General features: G+C 37.2%; 2 protein-coding genes across 11 annotated transcripts in view; one reads left to right on the top strand and one right to left on the bottom strand.

The window, feature by feature from the left end:
- Positions 1–18,076, top strand: part of ELAPOR2 (endosome-lysosome associated apoptosis and autophagy regulator family member 2) — a 266,632-nt gene that overhangs the window by 184,472 nt on the left and 64,084 nt on the right. The window lies entirely within an intron of this gene.
- GRM3 (glutamate metabotropic receptor 3) overlaps positions 10,369–18,076 on the bottom strand; it is a 220,901-nt gene continuing 213,193 nt past the window's right edge. For all 3 annotated transcript variants that reach the window (XM_034964356.3, XM_003822736.5, XM_034964355.3), the window contains one exon: positions 10,369–10,977. In XM_034964356.3, coding sequence (XP_034820247.1) covers positions 10,863–10,977 — 115 coding nt within the window. In that variant the 3' untranslated portion in view covers positions 10,369–10,862. The remainder of the gene's footprint in view (positions 10,978–18,076) is intronic.

The following is an 18,076-nucleotide window of genomic DNA, read 5'->3' as shown; positions in this document are numbered from 1 at the left end:
ATTAAGTATACTGTAGTCACCGTTCTGTGCAATAGAACATCAGAACTTCTATCTAACTGAAACTTTCTACTTGTTGACCAATTTCTCTCCTTTCTGGTTCACCCCCACTCTAGCCTGTGGGGACAACCATTCTACTCCCTGCCTCTATAAGTTTGACTATTTTAGATTTCACATATAAGTGAAATCTATGGTATTTGTCTCTTTTTGCTTGCCTTATTTCACTTAACATAAAGTTGTAGGTGTATCCATGTTGTCACAAATGATAGAATTTTCCGTCTTTTAAAACAGGCTGAATAGTATTTCATTTGTGTGTGTGTGTGTGTGTGTGCGCGCGTATGTATCACATTTTAAAAATCCATTTATCCATTGATGGGCACTTAGGTTGTTTACATATTGTGGCTATTGTGAATAGTGCTGCAATAAACATGGAAGTGCAAATATCTCTTTGACATACTGATTTCATTTCCTTTGGGCATATACCCAGTGTGGGACTGCTGGATTATATGGTAATTCTAATTTTCATTTTTTGAGTACCCTCCATACTGTTTTGCAAAATGGCTATACTAATTTACAATACTACCAAAGTTCCCCTTTTCTTCACATCCTTACCAACACTTCTCTTTCATCTTTTTGCTAGTAGCCAAGCCAACAGGTGTGAGGTGATATTTCATTGTGATTTTAATTTACATTTCTCTTATAATTTGAGATATTGAGTATATTGTCCATTTGTAGGTCTTCTTTTGAGAAATGTCTATTCAAATCCTTTGTCCATTCTGTAATAGAGTTATTTTCTTCTTGAGTAGTTTGAATTGCTTGCATATTTTGGATGTTAACCTCTATTCAATGAATAATTTGCAAATATTTGCTTCTAATCTGTGGTTTATCTCTTCACTGTATTGTTACCTTTGCTGTGGAGAAGCTTTTAATTTGATGCAATACAATTTGTCTATTTTTACTTTCATTGCCTATATTTTTGAGATTATATCCAAGAAATCACTGCTCAGACCAGTGTCAAGGAGCTTTCCCGTCATGCTTTCTTCTAGTAGTTTTACAGTTTCAGGTCTTAAATTTATGTTTTTTATCTATTTTAAGTTGATTCTTGTATAAGAGGTGAGATAAGAACCTAATTTCATTTTTCTGCATGTGGATATCCAGGTTTCCCTACACCATTTATTGAAGAGACTGTCCTTTCTTCATGGTGTGTTATTGGCACTTCTGTTGAAAAGTAAAAGACTGGAGGTGTGTGATCTTATTTCTGTTAATAGTCTCTATATATTAATCCATTGGTTGATGTGCCTGTTTTTATGCCAATACCATGCCATTTTGATTACTATAGCTTTGTGCTATATTTTGAAATCGTGTAGAGTGATTACTCCAACTTTGTTCTTTTTGGTCAAGATTTCTTTGGATATTCAGTCTTTTGTGGTTTCATACAAATTTTAGAATTGTTTTTTACTATTTCTGTGAAGAATGACATTGGAATTTTAGTGGGGATTGCATCAAATCTGTAAATCACTTTGGATAGTATGAACATTTTAACAATATTTTTATAATCCATGAACACAGAATATCTTTCCATTTATTTGTGTCATCCTCAATTTTTTTCATCAATGTTCTATAGTTTTCAGTATGAACATCCTTTACTTCTTTGGCTAAATTTACTCCTAAGTATTTCACATTTTTCATGGTATTGTAAATAGAATTATTTTCTTAATTTCTTTTTTAGATAATTCATTATTAGTATATAGAAACACTACTGATTTTCGTAAGTTGATTTTGTATCCTGCAACTTCACTGAATTCATTTATCAGTTCTAACAGTTTTTTTGGTGGAGTCTTTAGGATTTTCTATATGTAAGATCATTTCGTCTGCAAATAGAGATACTTTCACTTCATCCTTTCCTGTTTAGATGCCTTTTCTTTCTTTTGCATAATTGCTCTGACTAGCATTTTCCAGTACTATGTTGAACAGAAGTATTGAGAGTGGGCATCTTTGTCTTTTTCCTCATCACAAAGAAAAAGCCTTTTACTTTTTCATTGTTGAGTATGATGTTAGCTGTGAGCTTGTCATACATGGCTTTTATTGTGTTGAGGAACATTTTTTAAATCTCTAATTTTTTTCCAGCATCTGTTGAGATGATCATATGGTTTTTGTCCTTTATTCTGTTAATATAGTGAATCACATTTATTGATTTGCATACTTTAAGCCAGTCTTGCATTCCAGGGATAAATTCTACTTGATCATAGTGAAATATCTTTTTAATATATTGTCGAATATGGTTTGCTAGTATTTTGTTGAGTATTTTTGCATCTGTGTTCTTCAGTCATATTGGCCTGTAGTTTTCTTTTTTTTGTAGTGTCCTTCTCCAGCTTTAGTATTAGGATAATGCTGGCTTTATAGTATAGAGTTTGGAAATATTCCCTCTTGTTCTGTTTTCTTGTAAGAGTTTGAGAAAGAACTCAAACTTAATTCTTTAAATGTTTGGTAGAATATGGTTGTGAAACCATCTGGTTCTGGACTTTGATGATAGATTTTAAATTACTGGTTCAATCTCTTTACTCATTATTGGTCTGTTTGGGTTTCAAATTTCTTTGTGATATAGTCTCGGAAGGTTATATGTTTCCAGGAATTTATTCATTTCTTCTAGATTGTTCTATTTGTTCATGTCTAATTGTTCATAGTAGCCTCTTAAGATCAGTTGTATTCTGTGTTACCAGTTTTAAGGTTTCCTCTTTTATTTCTGATTTTATTTATTTGAGTCTTATCTATTTTTTCTTAGCCTAAGTAAGGGTTTGCCAGTTTTGTTTAGCTTTCCTAAATTTTTTCTACTGTTTTTCTAGTCTCTGTTTAATTTATTTCTTCTCAATGTTTGTTATTGTCTTCCTTCTGCTAACTTTGGGCTTAGGGCTTTTTTTGTTTTGTTTTGTTTTGTTTTGTTTTGTTTTTAAGTTCCTTGAAGTGTAACATGGTTGTTTATTTGAGATCTTTTTTCTTTTTTGATATAGGTGTTCATTGTTACAAAATTCCCTCTTAGAACTGCTTTTGCTGCATCCCTTATGTTTTGGTATATTGTGTTTCCATATTTGTTTGTCTCAAGATATATTTTTATTTCTTTACTATTATTATTTTTGAGATAGAGTCTCACTCTGTCATCCAGGCTGGAGTACAGTGTTGCAGTCTCCGCTCACTACAACCCCACCCCCTGGGCTCAAGCGATCCTTCCACTTCAGCCTCCCACGTAGCTGGGACCACAGATGCACACCATCACACCCAGCTGTTTTTGTATTTTTTGTAGACGTGGGGTTTCACCACATTGCCCAGGCTGGTCTTGAACTCCTGAGCTCAAGCTATCTGCCTGCCTCGGCCTCCCAAAGTGCTAGGATTACAGGCATGAGCCACTGCATTGGGCCTCAAGGTATTTTTTAATTTCCCTTTTAAATGCTTCTTTGACCCAATAATTGTTCAGGAGCATATTGTTTAATTTCCACATATTTGTTACAATTCTGTGATTCTTCCTGTTATTGATTGTTAGTTCCATACTATTTTGGTCAGAAAAGATACTTGAAGTATCTTTTGTCAAGACACGTTTTTTGGCCTAATATATAATCTAGCCTAGAATATGACCCGTAAGATCAGTGTTCCATGTGCACTTGGTAAGAATGTATATTCTGTTGCTGTTGGATGAAGTGTTCTGTATATGTCTTTCAGTCCATTTGGTCTAAAGTGTAGTTCAAGTCCAATGTTTCCTTATTGATTTTCTTTTTGGATTACCTGTTTGATGTTGAAAGTGTGGTATTGACATCTACTATTATTGTGTTGCAATCTATGTCTCCCTTTAGATCTCTTAATGCTTGCTTTATATATAAATAAATAAATAAATATATATATATATTTAGGTGCTCTGATGTTGGGTGCATATATAATTGTTATATCCTCTTGATGAATTTATGCCTTCATCAATATATAATGACCTTCTTTTTCTCTTTTTCCAATTTTTAACCTAAAGTTCATTTTGTCTGAAATAAGTATAGCTACCACTGCTCTCTTTTTGTTTCCATTTATTTGGAATATCTTTTTCCATTCCTTCATTTTCAATTTATGAGTATTCTTTTAAGGTGAAGTGAATTTCTTGTGGGCAGCATATACTTGGGTCTTATTTTTTTTTTAATCCATTCGGCCACTCTATGCCTTTTTATTGGAGAATTTAATCCATTTCCATTCAAAGTAATTACTGATAGATAACAACTTACTAGTACCATTTTGTTCATTGTTTTGTAGGTTCTTTGTTCCTTTCATCCTCTATTACTTTATTCCCTTGTGATTTGAGGACTTTTATAATGGTATGCTTTGGATCCTTTCTTTTGGCTTCGTTTATCTATTAGAGACTTTTGCTTTGTGGTTACCCTGAGGATTTTATAAAACATCTTATAATGGTGCATTTTAAGCTGATAATGTATAAATTTGATTGTATACACTTTTACTTCCCCTTCTACCAACTTTTATGCTTTTGATATCATAAATTGCATTTTTAAAAAGTTTTTATCTTTAAAAAATTGTGGCTTTAGTAATTTTTAATAGTTTTGCCTTTTAATTTTTATACTAGAGATATAATTGTTTACCCACCATTATTACAGTATTAGAGGGTTTTGAATTTTACAATGGACGTATCTTTACCAATGAGTTTTATACTTTCATATTTTTTTCATGTTACTAATTAACATCCTCTTCCTTCACCTGGGAGAACTCCTATTAGCATTTCTTGTAAGGCAGCTCTAATGGTGAGAAACTCTTAGCTTTTGTCTTAGAAAGTCTTTATCACCCTGTCATTTTTGAAAGATAAGATTGCTGAGTAGCATATTTTTGAATTTTTTTCCCTGCATTTTGAATATCATTCTACTCCCTTCTAGTCTGCAAGATTTGTGCTAAAAAAAAAAATCCCCTGATAATCTGGAGGAGTTTCCCTTGTATGTAACAATTCTCTTTTCCTTTGCTGCTTTCAGCACTCTGTTTTTGTCTTTAACTTTTATTTTATTTTCAATTTTTGTGGGTACATAGTAGATATATATATATTTATGGGGTATATGAGATGTTTTGATACAGGCATGAAATGTAAAATAAGCACATCATGGAGAATGGGGGTATCCATCCCCTCAAGCATTTATCCTTTTAGTCACAAATAATCCAATTATACTTTTTAAGTTATTTTAAAATATATTGTGTTCAACTTTTGATTATAATGTGTCTCAGTGTGGGTTTCTTTGGATTAGTTTATTTGGTATCCTTTGGACTTACTGGATCTATATTTCTATTTGTTGTCCCAGGCTTGGGAAGTTTTCTCCCATTATTTCTTTGAATATGTTTTCTTTCCCTTTTTCTGTCTCTTCTCCTTTGGGTGCACCAATAATCTGCATGTTCTTACACTTGATGGTGTCCCCATAGTCTCTCAACCTATCTTCACTCTTTTTCATTTTTTTTTCTTTTTGCTCCTCAGATTGTGCAAATTCTCGCTGATCCTTTCTTCTGCTTGATCTATTTTGCTATTGAATCCCTCTATTGAATTTTTTCAATTCAGCTGTAGTATTCCTCAGCTCTGCTGATTTCTGTTTGGTAATTTTTAATATTTTCTGTTTGTTGAAATTCTCAGTTTGTTCTTGCATTGTTCTCCTGTCATCAATGAGCATCTTTATGACCATTATTTTGAATTCTCTCAGTGGGTAAATCACATATGTCCACTTCACTTGGGTCAGTTTCAGATGTATCTTGTTTTTTTATTTAGGATATGTTCACCTTTACTTTGTTTTCTTGACCCTCTCTGTTGGTATCTGCACATGAGATAAAACAACTACCTCTCCAAGTTGTGTCAGATTGGCTTCTTGTAGAAGTACCTCACCAGTCCATCTAGCCAGAGATATTAAGTTACCTCTCAAAACTATGTGTCTGTCCAGGCTGCTATCGGTGTTTTTGGTGGCCCCTGGAGCTTAGGATATGTCATATCCTGTCAGTACTCTGAGACAAGTAAGTTAGAATCCAGACTCCCTAGATGTAGCTGGAAAGGTTGGGGTGTTGAATTTGAATATATGTTCTAGTTTTTTCTCTCTTCACTGTGAAGCTGGGCATGGATATTTATCTCCCACTCTTTCTGCAGTAAGCCAGGGAGAGGATCTGTGGCAAATGCTTGAACTCATATTCAGGCTGCACTCTCTGATTCTGGGGAGATAGCTGCTGAAAGTAGGCCCATTGTATATTGACCATTTTCTTTTCTGTGGTCTAGGACCACTCATAAATGCAAAGCCCCATTGGCTCCTAGAGCTGGATCATTAAGGAGACAGTCACTTGAGTGGGATATAGAAGTTGTGGCACTTGGTGCATGACCAAACTCCTTCCAAGAAGAATGAGTAGACCTGGATTTATTATTGGGTGAGCTAGAGGAAAGGCATATGAAGTTTCAGGCTTTGGCTCTGGTTGTTGCTGAGGGCTACTCTGTTTTTTTTTCCCTGTTAACTCCCCAGTGCAAGTTCATTAGAAGCCAGGCCATTAAGTAGCCACTGTCACTGTGTGCCGTAAGCCCCTTCTGAAGAGGAAATGGAAGCTGTATGTTCTCACTCTTTTCTGCATTGCTCCAGGGAGATGTAGCCCCTGGAAGTATTTGCATGCTCACTTAAAAACACCTCTTTATTCTGTGATCTGTGGAATCTTGAATATGCCTAGTCCCTTTTTTTCCATAGCTAAGAGGTTTAGAATGGAATCCTTTGGGTGGTAGCTGTAAAAGCTGGGGCACTCAGTGAAAGGCATAAACCCCTTCCAGGAAGAAACAAAGAGCCGCCTGCTTAGAGCCCCTTCTCTGCATTGCTTCTAGGGAATGAAGCCCCTGTAAGTGCTTACACATGTATATAAAATTGCCAGTTTTTTCTTTGGTCTAGGTAGACTCACATATACTTAGTACCCTCTGCTCCCAGAGGTAGGATGTTTAGGATGCAGTACCTTGGATAGAAGCTATAAAAGTGGGACACTCAATGCATGGACAAGCTCCTTCCAGGAAAAATTAATAGAACTGGAGTTATCACTGTGGTGAACTTGGAGAGAAGACTCCAGAAGAGCCAATCTGCTTCTCAGGCTGGTGGTGGGTTAATATTTATCTGCCTCCTTAACTCCCTGATGCAAGTTAGTTGGAAGCCAGGCTGCCAAGTAGCCACTGGAAAAGTATGCTATAAACTCCTTCTTGAGAGAAACAGGGCTGAGTTTAAGCCCCTTCTCTGCACTGCTCCTGTGGGACCAAGGCTCTGGAAATGTTTGCATACTTGTATAAAACACTGCCTTTTTCCTCTGGTCCACAGAAACATATATGCCAGTCCCCTCTCCTCCCAGAGCTGGAAGGTTTAGGATGTAGTCCCTTGGGTGAAAGCTGTAAAAGTTGGGGTGCTCGGTGTGTGAACAAATTCCTTCCAGGATAGATTAATAGACCTGGAGTTATTGCTGGTGTGAACTGAGGGGAAACCTTAAGAAATGCTGATCTGCTTCTCAGACTGCCAGTGCGTTATTTGTTCTTTAACTCCCTGAAGCAAGTTAGTTACAAGTCAGGCTGCCAATTAAACACTGGGAGAATGTGTCCCTTCCAGGGAGACAAAGGGCTACATTTTTAAAGCCTCTTTCTGCACCTCTCCTGGGGCATGAAGCCACTGGAAGTGCTTGCCTGCTTGCGTAACACTGATGCTTTTTCACTGTGGTCTAGCGAGACTTTTATGTCTAATCCCTTCTGCTCCCAGAATTGGTGAATTAAGTGTCAAGCCAAGGGAATTCTTAGAGTTAGGATGTTATATGTGGGTCCAAATCCTCCTCTCCACAGGGAGAAGCTGGGTGTTGGGGATTCCGTTCAAGATTTTATGGCGCAGTGCCTGGGGAGACTCTGTGTCTGAGTGTGCCTACTTGTTTGATGTGGGTGTTTTCTCAGTTGCCTGGTGGGTAGGAGTCTCTCAGCTGGTATCTAACTTTCTCTCAGAGGGAATTGATCTGTGAATAGATGCTTTTTTTTTTTTTTTTGTAGATTCGTGGGTAGAGGGAGAAGCAGGAGCTTCCTATTCTGCCATATTCCTGATGTCACCTTGATATTTTTTTTAATGAGTGGGATATATCATTTTGCTTGGCTTTCTTAAATTCAGGAAGTTTTTTGCAATGATGGACTGGCTCAACCAGTTTCATATTGTGAACTGATGAAATGTTACTGGAGCAAAAAATCAACCAAAAACTTATTTGCTTGAAATAGCTTATGTAAAAGATTTTGTAGCTGCTATTTTTCATACATATGTTGAATATTTTAAAAAATATTTCCAAAGATCACATGTTAGATGATGCACTTCCAATTGGAAACAAAGCTTGTGGCAAGGAAAAAGAAAATGACAAGAGCTGTCAGTTAATGCATGAAATTATATCTTCAGGGCATGAAATACAGTGGGCATAGATCAAAACCCAGCCCTCTCAAAAACACAGTTTTCTGAAGATTTATATACACGCCTAATTGTCTTGTTTGAAAAGATACATAATCAGTTTGATTGTTTGAGGCATCAGCCATGTCTCTGCACAACCCATCTGATATTGCCTTCTTCAGACTGTCACATTCCATCAGAGCACTGAGTTTATCTCCCATCAGCCTTGCCTCAGCCTTTATCCTGAGCAATGCTCATTCTTAACACACTTATCTAGCACTCCTGCCAGTTTCAGTCACAGCAGAATTCATTTTTGTCATTTAGTGCTGTTGAATCTATTATCCAATCTAAGCTCCCCTCCCCAGATTACAGGTTCTTATTTGAATATGGGAATTAGACACTGGTGAACACTATTGTCTTTGAGCATCTGGTGAGTTTTGGATTGCTTGATTAGGTTGCTGATTCAAATGCATCCAGAAGAAAAAGAAGAATTTCTAACATCTGACTCTTTTATTTCCTCCAAAGCCAGTCCTGTTGGCTTTTTGTGTACCTGTTACTTATTTTCAGATTTTCAGGCATTTTAAAATAGTATAATTATGTTTGATTATTCAGGCCTCGACTGTTTAGCCTGTGGATACTTCATATCCTGATTCTCCTCATCTTTCCTCTCACTGTCTTCCTTGTGTCACAAACGTCCTCTCATCATAATATTTTCCAGTCTTTAAGCTTCTTAGAGGCAGGCACTACAACTTATTCATTCTTTTTTCTGTTGTGGGATAAAAAGTGGCCCCTAAAATGATATGTCCACATCTTAATCCCTGGAACTTGAGAATGTTAATTTATTTGAAAAAAGGGCCGTGCCTTTTTTCATCTCCCGAGATGAACTCATCCTATAGTATCTACCTAGATTGGCCCTAAATCAAATGACTAGTGTCCTTGTAAGAGACACAGAGGACAAAACTGACACAGAGGAGAAGGTGATGTGAAGATGGAGGCAGGGATTGGAGTGATGTGGCCACAAGCCAAGGAAGCTGGCAACCACCAGAAGCTAGAAGAGGCATGGAATGAATCCTCCACTAGAGCTTCTGAGAGAGTGTGGCCCTGCTGATGCTGACACTTTCCTTTCAGACTTTCAGCCTCCATAACTGTGCAAGAATAAATTTCTATTGTTTTAAGACACCCAGTTTGTGCTAATTCCTTATACCAGCCATAGGAAACTAAAGCACTCCCTAGCCATGGCCCCTGGCACAGGATCTGACACATATATTCTCAGCAAATTTTCCTACATTCATAAATGATTTGTGAGTAAAAGGTTGATAAAAATAGGACAGTATTTAGTAAGAATAAGCCAGTTTTAGCTTATCCATGCTTTCCCTGTTCACTCCCTTACGTAGGTTAATAAAATATTAAAGTTTAGTGACAAGCCGATGTGCCTGAGCATGGCTACTGAAAAAAAAATTAGAAAATAAGATATCCTGCATTTTATTGCCTCATTCAGCAGTGAATGGTGAGAGTGATTTTCTAATGGAATAAGGAGATATTCTGCCAATTTCATAGTAATTAAGGTTGTTTTTGGAAATGAGAGCCATCAAATCTTCCCTGGCAGCCACAGTCTCTATATTCTGAACATAGCAACTCTCTCATTGTCTTATATCTCTATCTGGGCAATTCTCGGCTGCCCCCCAGATGTGGCTTTAGAAAACCAAAATGTGTATTGTCACTGAAATGGTCTGATATATATGGTGTTGCTACCAGTCAATTTCTGATCATTGTGGACCATAGAGAAGTCTGAACCTGCTCACAACTCTTCAGCAGAGTAACAACTTGAGTTTGAAGTATGTATAGATGGGAACAGAAGCACAGTCAGACAGTTTCTTCTAATATTAAATGTAGAAAAGATTTGAAGTCATATTCAAATTACCTTGAGTTATTCAAAAAGAACAAACCATTATCCACCATGCTGGAAAACCTTGAAGGTTTTATTCTCAGTGTCTTTACATTAATACAGATGCTTTTTATTTTGTGCTGAGAAAATCAATCTGTTACACATAATGTAACTTTAATATACAACATAGAAACTCATCCTAAATTAGTTACAACAAGGACCTACAAAAAACTTCATAGGAAAAAAGGTTACATAATATTGCCACCGTATTTTTGTTTTTTTCTTTTGTTTTTTTTTTTGGTTTTTTTTTTTGTTTTTTTTTAGTAGACTGACCATGTCAGACCCTGTCACCAATGCTCAGCTCTGTAAACAATGGTTATTTCCATGTTCTGGGGGAATTGTTAATAATAGGGGCACTAGACTCAGCCTAGAAAGTTCTAGCACATCACTATATACAGTCCTCAAAAATAATTTATCGTACTGTTTCTAAAAAAAGGTACTAGGGTTGTTCTTTTGCTCTGTTTCCATATTCTGGAGCTGCACGTGAGCACTTTTGTCTAACAGTCTAAAAACACAAGAACTGAACTGCAATTCACAATCACAGAGATGAGGTGGTGGAGTCGAGGACTTCCCGCCCATTGCACACCGTTGGCACATACGTGCTTGCAGAGGCTGGAAAACAAAGTGGGACAGAAAACTCAAAGTTAGTCAAGTGGGACACAAAGGTAATAGCATGAAGGATACAATGGACTTTGGGGACTCAGGGGGAAGGGTGGGAAGGAGGTGAGGGATAAAAGACTACAAATTGGAGTTCAGTGTATACTACCCAGGTGATGGGTGCACCAAAATCTCACAAATCACCACTAAAGAACTTACTCATGTAACCAAATACCATCTATTCCCCAAAAACCCATGGAAATAAAAAATGTGAAAAAAAATAAAATTAAATTAAAAACTCATTTTAATTTGGCTTTGGAAAGTGCTAAATGGTTAAAATGCTATTGTAGGTCAATTTCTAAATATGTTCTGCTCCAAATTAGTTTGCAACCTGGAACATACCTCCACTAATGTTATACCTCTTGGCGGGGAATTTGTAAGTATAATCATTGTTGAAGGAAGTCACTTGTGGGTTGAAAATTAGCTTTGGTAATCTATAAACTGGTTTAAATACAATGTGCAAAATCAAAAGCTCACTGCAATTTTTATAGGTTACTAAATTATTTACTGTTTTCAGTACCTTAATTAGTTTTGTTCTGTCTATACAGGGATGAGCCTTATATAGTCCGTGCGTCATCTGTGAACTCCACTGCCTTAGAGACTGGTTTGATATATTTTCATTGTTCAAGTGGATAACCTCAGTAAAAACACTAGTAAGGGCTGGGTTGCTAAGAGCTTCAGTTTCATAACGGGTCTCAGAAAAGATATTCCAAAGGGATGGTGCCCTTGTTAATGACAAATAGTGACAACAGTGTTATGGTGTGGCCCTGCTGATGCTTTCCTTTCAGACTTTCAGCCTCCATAACTGAGAGAGAATAAATTTCTATTGTTTTAAGACACCCAGTTTGTGCTAATTCCTCACACCAGTCATAGGAAACTAAAGTACTCCCTAGCCATATTATATAGTATGGATATGTATATTCATTCTTTTTATGGCACTCAGTTTTCCTAGATACAGTTCTTAGCTATTAACTTGTTGTTGGTAAAGTTTTATTTCATGAGAAATCTAGGTACAGATAAGTTATATATATTTCACCCTTAATGCTTTTTCTTTTCACTGAATGAGAACAAAAGCAAGGAGCCCCATTCTCTATGGACTGAAACCATGTAGCCGAGAGAATCGGTTAAAGAGATGGTGTTCCATTACATTTAAGATCTCTCTCATACAACCCCTTGGCCTGTCTATTTGTATATACTCTGACCAGTAGGAGCTGATCCTCTGGGGTACTTGATCACAGCCCAGATCAAATTGACCAGCCATCTGTCCCATTCTTTAAGAGCATATCTCAAAGTTAACCTGCAGATAAACTGGCTTCATGTTTAAATGTCCATGCTTGATAATGGATATATAATTGACCCCTACATTTTCATTTTACCTAGGCAAAATTCCTATTAATTCCCTTAAACAGGAGCAACTATTTATGAAATTTGAGATTATATGGCATTCAGTGGGGGAGCATTCACTATACTTGGGGCACTGAAGTCTATCAGCAGGTCCACCACCAGGGAATCTACAGCCCCTCAATTTTACATCGATTGCTTGGCTAGGTATGTAAGAAAATCTATGAAGTCAAGTTTGTGTGGCTACCTCAAGTTACACTGGAGTCATGCAACATGCTAACTCTTTTGGAGATTTTTTTCTTCTTCTTATTAGGATCAGGTTCAATTTTCTTTACAATACGAGCCCATTAAAAGCTATAGTATCTCTGAGGGCAGGTACGGTGTCATATGCATTTCCTGAAACTGCTACAGTGAAGAAATTGGTAACACAGTATGTGCCAGATAAATACTTGATGGAAAGTGGTCATAATCATAATTCCAAATGTGAGGGCTTTATTATTTATAAATACTTTAATTAGAAAAATTATTTCCATATATTGTATCTAATTCCAGCTTCATCAAATGTAGGTAAGGTAAGAGAAAGGGAAAGGCAAAGTGAGATTCAAAATGGGTTACTGGAAACCTAGGAGAGCACTCTAGGTCATTCAATATGTGCTTTTTCTGCAGCCTTTTGTATCCAACTGCCTACTTGACATCTTTGTGTGTACGTTTAAAAGCCACTTCAAAATCAGTGGCCAAAGCTGAACTCTTGATTCCCTAACCTGCCTCCATTTAGCTTTCCTTTCCTCAGTGAATGGTTTTGCCATCTGGCCAATTGCCCAAACAAAAAATCTAAAATGTATGTTTCATTCCTTTTTGTTTCGACCCTGCCCCATGTCAAACCTATCATCAGTTTCACTCACCTCTAGATTTACGTCTAACCAGTTCTCTTTGCATCTACCACCCTGGGGCAACCCACCATGATGTTTCTCCTGATCATTGCAAGAGCTGCACCACTGGTCTGTCTGTTTCCACTCTTGCTTTTTTTTTTTGCAATATATTCTCTATACAGCAGTGAGAGTATTTTAAAATACAAGTCACCTACATATGCACTTCCAATGGCTTCCCTGTGTGCTCTAACTCTTTATTCTGGCTTATAAATCCCATCGTAATTTGGACCATGTCCCCCTTTTTGTGTTCACCTCATTCCAAATTTTTTTTCCTTCTTTTTGCTTTTGTTCTCAAATACAGCAAATCTGTTTCTCAACTTTCTGCCTTTGCAGTAGCCTTTGCCTCTCTAGGAATGCTCTTCCCTCTGATCTACTCATGTCTGGCTCCTCCTTGTCATCCACATCTGAAATGTTACCTCAAAGAGGTAGTCATCAGGCCACTTAATTTAAAATAATAGCCAATCAGTTACTGTCACATCACCCAGTTTTGAAACTCAGCCTAGCCCAGTTGTTGCTGCCTTTTTTCTTGCTTATTATTATTTTTGGTGTAGCATCCTATACCCTTGACTAGAAAATATGCAGGGGTTTTACTTATCTGTTTCATTATTTTATCCCTAGTGCTGGTCATGGAATAGACTGTCTATAAATATTTCCTGAATTATCATATAAATGTTTGCATTTCAAAGAATCAGGAAACCAATGGAAGTTTCAAGAAGGAAATAATCTTTTAAACTAAAGAAATAACCAGCAAACATGAAGCCTATGGGCAGCCTTATTTTCAGACAGGTGGGCTTTTGCTTCTCAAGCCACATTGTGACAATGACCATCAACTACCCTTGCCAAGAGAACTGACTCAGGTTGTGAGCTCCCATTCAGGCATGCTGCCTTTGACATTTTAACTAATCTCTTTATCTTTTCCAGGATCAAGTTGTATTCTTTCTGTGCATGCTAAAAATGAAATTTTAGCAATTGAAGAGGAATAATGTGTCACAGGGATAAGTCTAGGAGAACTAAGGCCTGGGATTCAAATACCCCCTCTTAAGTTTGTATCTGAAACCTACTCTGATGTTCCCTGTCCTCTTATGGAACTTGATGTAATGCTATGCTTTGGAGTGCACTCTTAGAGTCGACTTGCCCATTGCATTCTAATTTCTTAAAAATTAGGTATATCTTGCCTAGGTAAGGAGGACAGAGTCTGCAAAAGATAGCTGCATGGAAAATCCTCAAGTTCTAGTATAAAATAGTCATCTACTATGTACCCCATGGACATCATCATGGAAGTTAATAGAACAACTTTGTTTCATCTACCCCCTTCATAGGGACATTCAAAGGAGCAACCTATGTCTAAACTCTTTGAGAGGAAGATAATACAAATTCAAGGTCTTCTTACAAGAAATAGCAACAGCAAAATATACCCACAAGACTCTTTTTGCAACTACTTTTTCCCCTAAATACTTTTTAATGTGTCGAAGGGAACTCTAACTTATATTTTTCTGCTTCTCTTTTATTATTTCATCGGTAGCTTCTGCTGGTGCATTTTATTATGAAGAAAATTCTCATTTTTGCACATGCTGTTGAATATAGTAGGGAAAATTATTGTTTTATGAGCTTATTATCTCAATTACTTTGCTCTTCATAAATATTTCACATATGCCTCCCATATTAGCCCGTCTGTTATTCACCAAGGTAGTAAAATATGTGGAAGGGCAAAGTACTATCATTTCTGTGTGTATGTTTGTGATGAGCTTTTTCTATTATTCTGATGAAATCCTCATGAGATTTTTAATGGTGTAAGTTTAGCCCATTTTCTTAAGTGTGGTTAAGCACATTTCTATAATCATCCTTTCTACTAGACATAAGAGGCATGTAGCCCTATTTTTGGCTTTCCTGGGACTTGGGGTAAGTAGTAACTATTGGATACTCTAGGATAAGGTGTGCTTTTGCCATTCAAAGTGAAAATTTAAGGTAAATGGAAAAGGACCTTATAAATTCCACTATTGATCACAAAAGGGTAATTCACAGCCATCAAAAGGCATATTTTGCTTCACAAACTGGTGAAACGTTGAAGATCAATGTAACCAAGTGGCAGCTTTGTCTTGCTCTGCAAAATCCACTTCTCTTCCACCAGTAATGCATGGGCTAGCCAGACTTTGGAGAAAATTATTGTATTTTTTCAGATAATTGGACCCTCAATCAATGCTAAATATATTTATTTAATAGATTTTTATGGATGCCAAGTCTGTTAGTCAATTTAGTGGCTAAGACTGGTTGCTGAGAATCAGTGTTACTTTAGCAGTGTTACTTTGCATCAGTCTCAGAAAAAAAAAATAAACATTTCAACGGAACAGACATTCCAGTTTGCTCCATCTGTTCCATTTCCTTGCTTCTGATGACCCCAAATAATTTTTTCCCAGGAAGTCTGTTTGTTTAGATATTTTACTATTATGGTCATGGAATCCAGTTTCCACCAACTGTTTGTTGTCTTGTGTCCTGCTTTGTCATTGAATCTGTTTTCTTACTCATCATCTTAATTTTACTTGTGCTAGGGTCCCTTGGTTCCATTTCAGGAGAATTGTATCTGGTGATTGAATAATAGATGTTATCTGGGCAGATGAAGACACTACTACTACTCATTGGTTTGGTATTCTTGCTATGTCAGAGATTTCACAGGGGAAGGCAAATAATTCATTATTAAGAAATATAGACTGGGCCTGGTGCAGTGGGTTGGGCCTGAAATCTCTGCACCTTGGGAGGCCAAAGTAGGAGGATCATTTGAGGCCAGTCAGGAGTTTGAGACCAGCCTGGGCAATGTAGCAAGACCCCATCTCTAAAAAAATTTAGCTGGGCAGGATGGCATGTGCCTCAAGTGCTGAGGTCGCAGGATGACTTGAGTCAAGGAGTTCGAGGCTTCAGTGAGCTAGGATCATGTCACTGCACTGCAGCCTGGGTGACAGAATGAGATCCTGTCAGTGAAAAAGGTCTCTTCAAAAACAAGAAAAAAGAAAAAATATATAGACTGAATTCTCAGTGACTGCTTCCTCTTTATGACCCAAATAATGGTTTTAAACTGTTAACAGTAGATTTAAGATCATCATATTCATTATGCTGTGGGATAAAAATCTGCAAATCCAAGATTTAGTTTCCAAATGGGGAGTAGAACTGTATGAAAGCAATGACTTCTTCATTCAATGATTCTTTTCTTGTGAGACAAGATTTATGGAAAAAGAAGATATGTCATGACCCTTTTTAATGACTCATTACTTTACCAACAGAAATAGCACTTGGTCTTAGTCCATTTTCTGTTTCTGTGACAGAATATCACTTACTAGGTAATTTATAAAGAATAGACATTTATTTAGCTCATGGTTCTGAAGGCTGGAAAGTGCAAGAGCATGGCACTGGGCATCTGGTGAGGGCTTTCCTGCTGTCTCATGACATGGTGAGAGGCATCACATGGTGAGATAGAGTGAGCATCTAGTTCAGGTCTCTCTTCCTCTCCTGTTAAATCCATCAGTCCCATCATGGGGTCCCCACCCTGATCACCTTATTTAATCTTAATTACCTCCCAAAGACACCACCTCCAATTTGGAGACTAAGTTTTCAACACATGAAATTTGGAGGACACATTCAAACCATCAGTCTTCAACTAAATACTTCCCTCCATTGTTGCCACATCATGTTGCTTTAAAATATCATGTTCTTGGCCAGGCATGGTGGTTCATGCCTGTAATCCCAGCACTTTGGGAGGATGAGGTGGGTGGATCATGAGGTCAGGAGATCAAGACCATCCTGGCTAACATGGTGAAACCCCGTCTCTACTAAAAATACAAAAAATTAGCCATGCATGGTGGCGGGTGCCTGTAGTCCCAGCTACTTGGGAGGCTGAGGCAGGAGAATGGCGTAAACCCAGGAGGCGGAGCTTGTAATGAGCCGAGATTGTGCCACTGCACTCCAGCCTGGGGGACAGAGTGAGACTCCGTCTCAAAAAATAAAATAAAATAAAATAAAATAAAAATTTACTCTCTTCTCCTTCCCTCAAAAAGTACAAAGAGGGATGCCCAATAAATAATTGGTAAATGAAAAGGCTCATTTTTCTGTGCTTTTCTACCAATCCTGCATTCTTTTCACTATCTTAGTTGCCCAACATCACTGTTTTCTCCTCTTTTCTATCAAAATATGTTTTCAGACAAGGATCAGAAACTTTTTCACCCTGAGGCTCAGATAACTAATATGAGTTGCATGTGCTACTATGCCTAGGGACAAAAGTCTAAAACCAAAAGTGTTAAACTCTAATAAAATTAGTTTTAGTCTCCTTTCTGTGGAACTAATCCTGTTAGCTTCACCTTTAAGTTATGTACAGTATCAGAACACTTTATTGGCTTCTACTGCTATCTCTCACTCTGGTCTAAACCACCACCATTTGGACTATGCCTCCTAAATGATCTCTTTGACTGCTCCCTCTTTTATATTTTGCCCACACAGCCAAAATTTATGCTTTTAAAGTCAGGTCATACCACAACTCTGATGAAACCCTTCTAGTGCTTTCTCATTTCTTTCAGTCAAAGAGTAAATATCCTTATAATGCCTCTCTGTTCTCCTCGCCTCTTATTCTCACTTTTATTCATCTTCCTCTAGCCACATTCAAACCTAACTTGCTTGGCCAGGCTACTACGTAGTGTCATTATGGGACTCCATGAACATTATGGGACTACATGAACGAGTCTGTACCCATGCTGATAGAACTAGATGCCATCAGGTATAGAGCTGAAAAGTAAGCTTTTAAC

Source organism: Pan paniscus, chromosome 6 (assembly GCF_029289425.2).
Source record: "Pan paniscus chromosome 6, NHGRI_mPanPan1-v2.0_pri, whole genome shotgun sequence".
Taxonomy (NCBI): Eukaryota; Metazoa; Chordata; class Mammalia; order Primates; family Hominidae; genus Pan; species Pan paniscus.
Note: the sequence above shows the minus strand (reverse complement) of the source record. Positions and strands in the feature narration are given on the sequence as shown.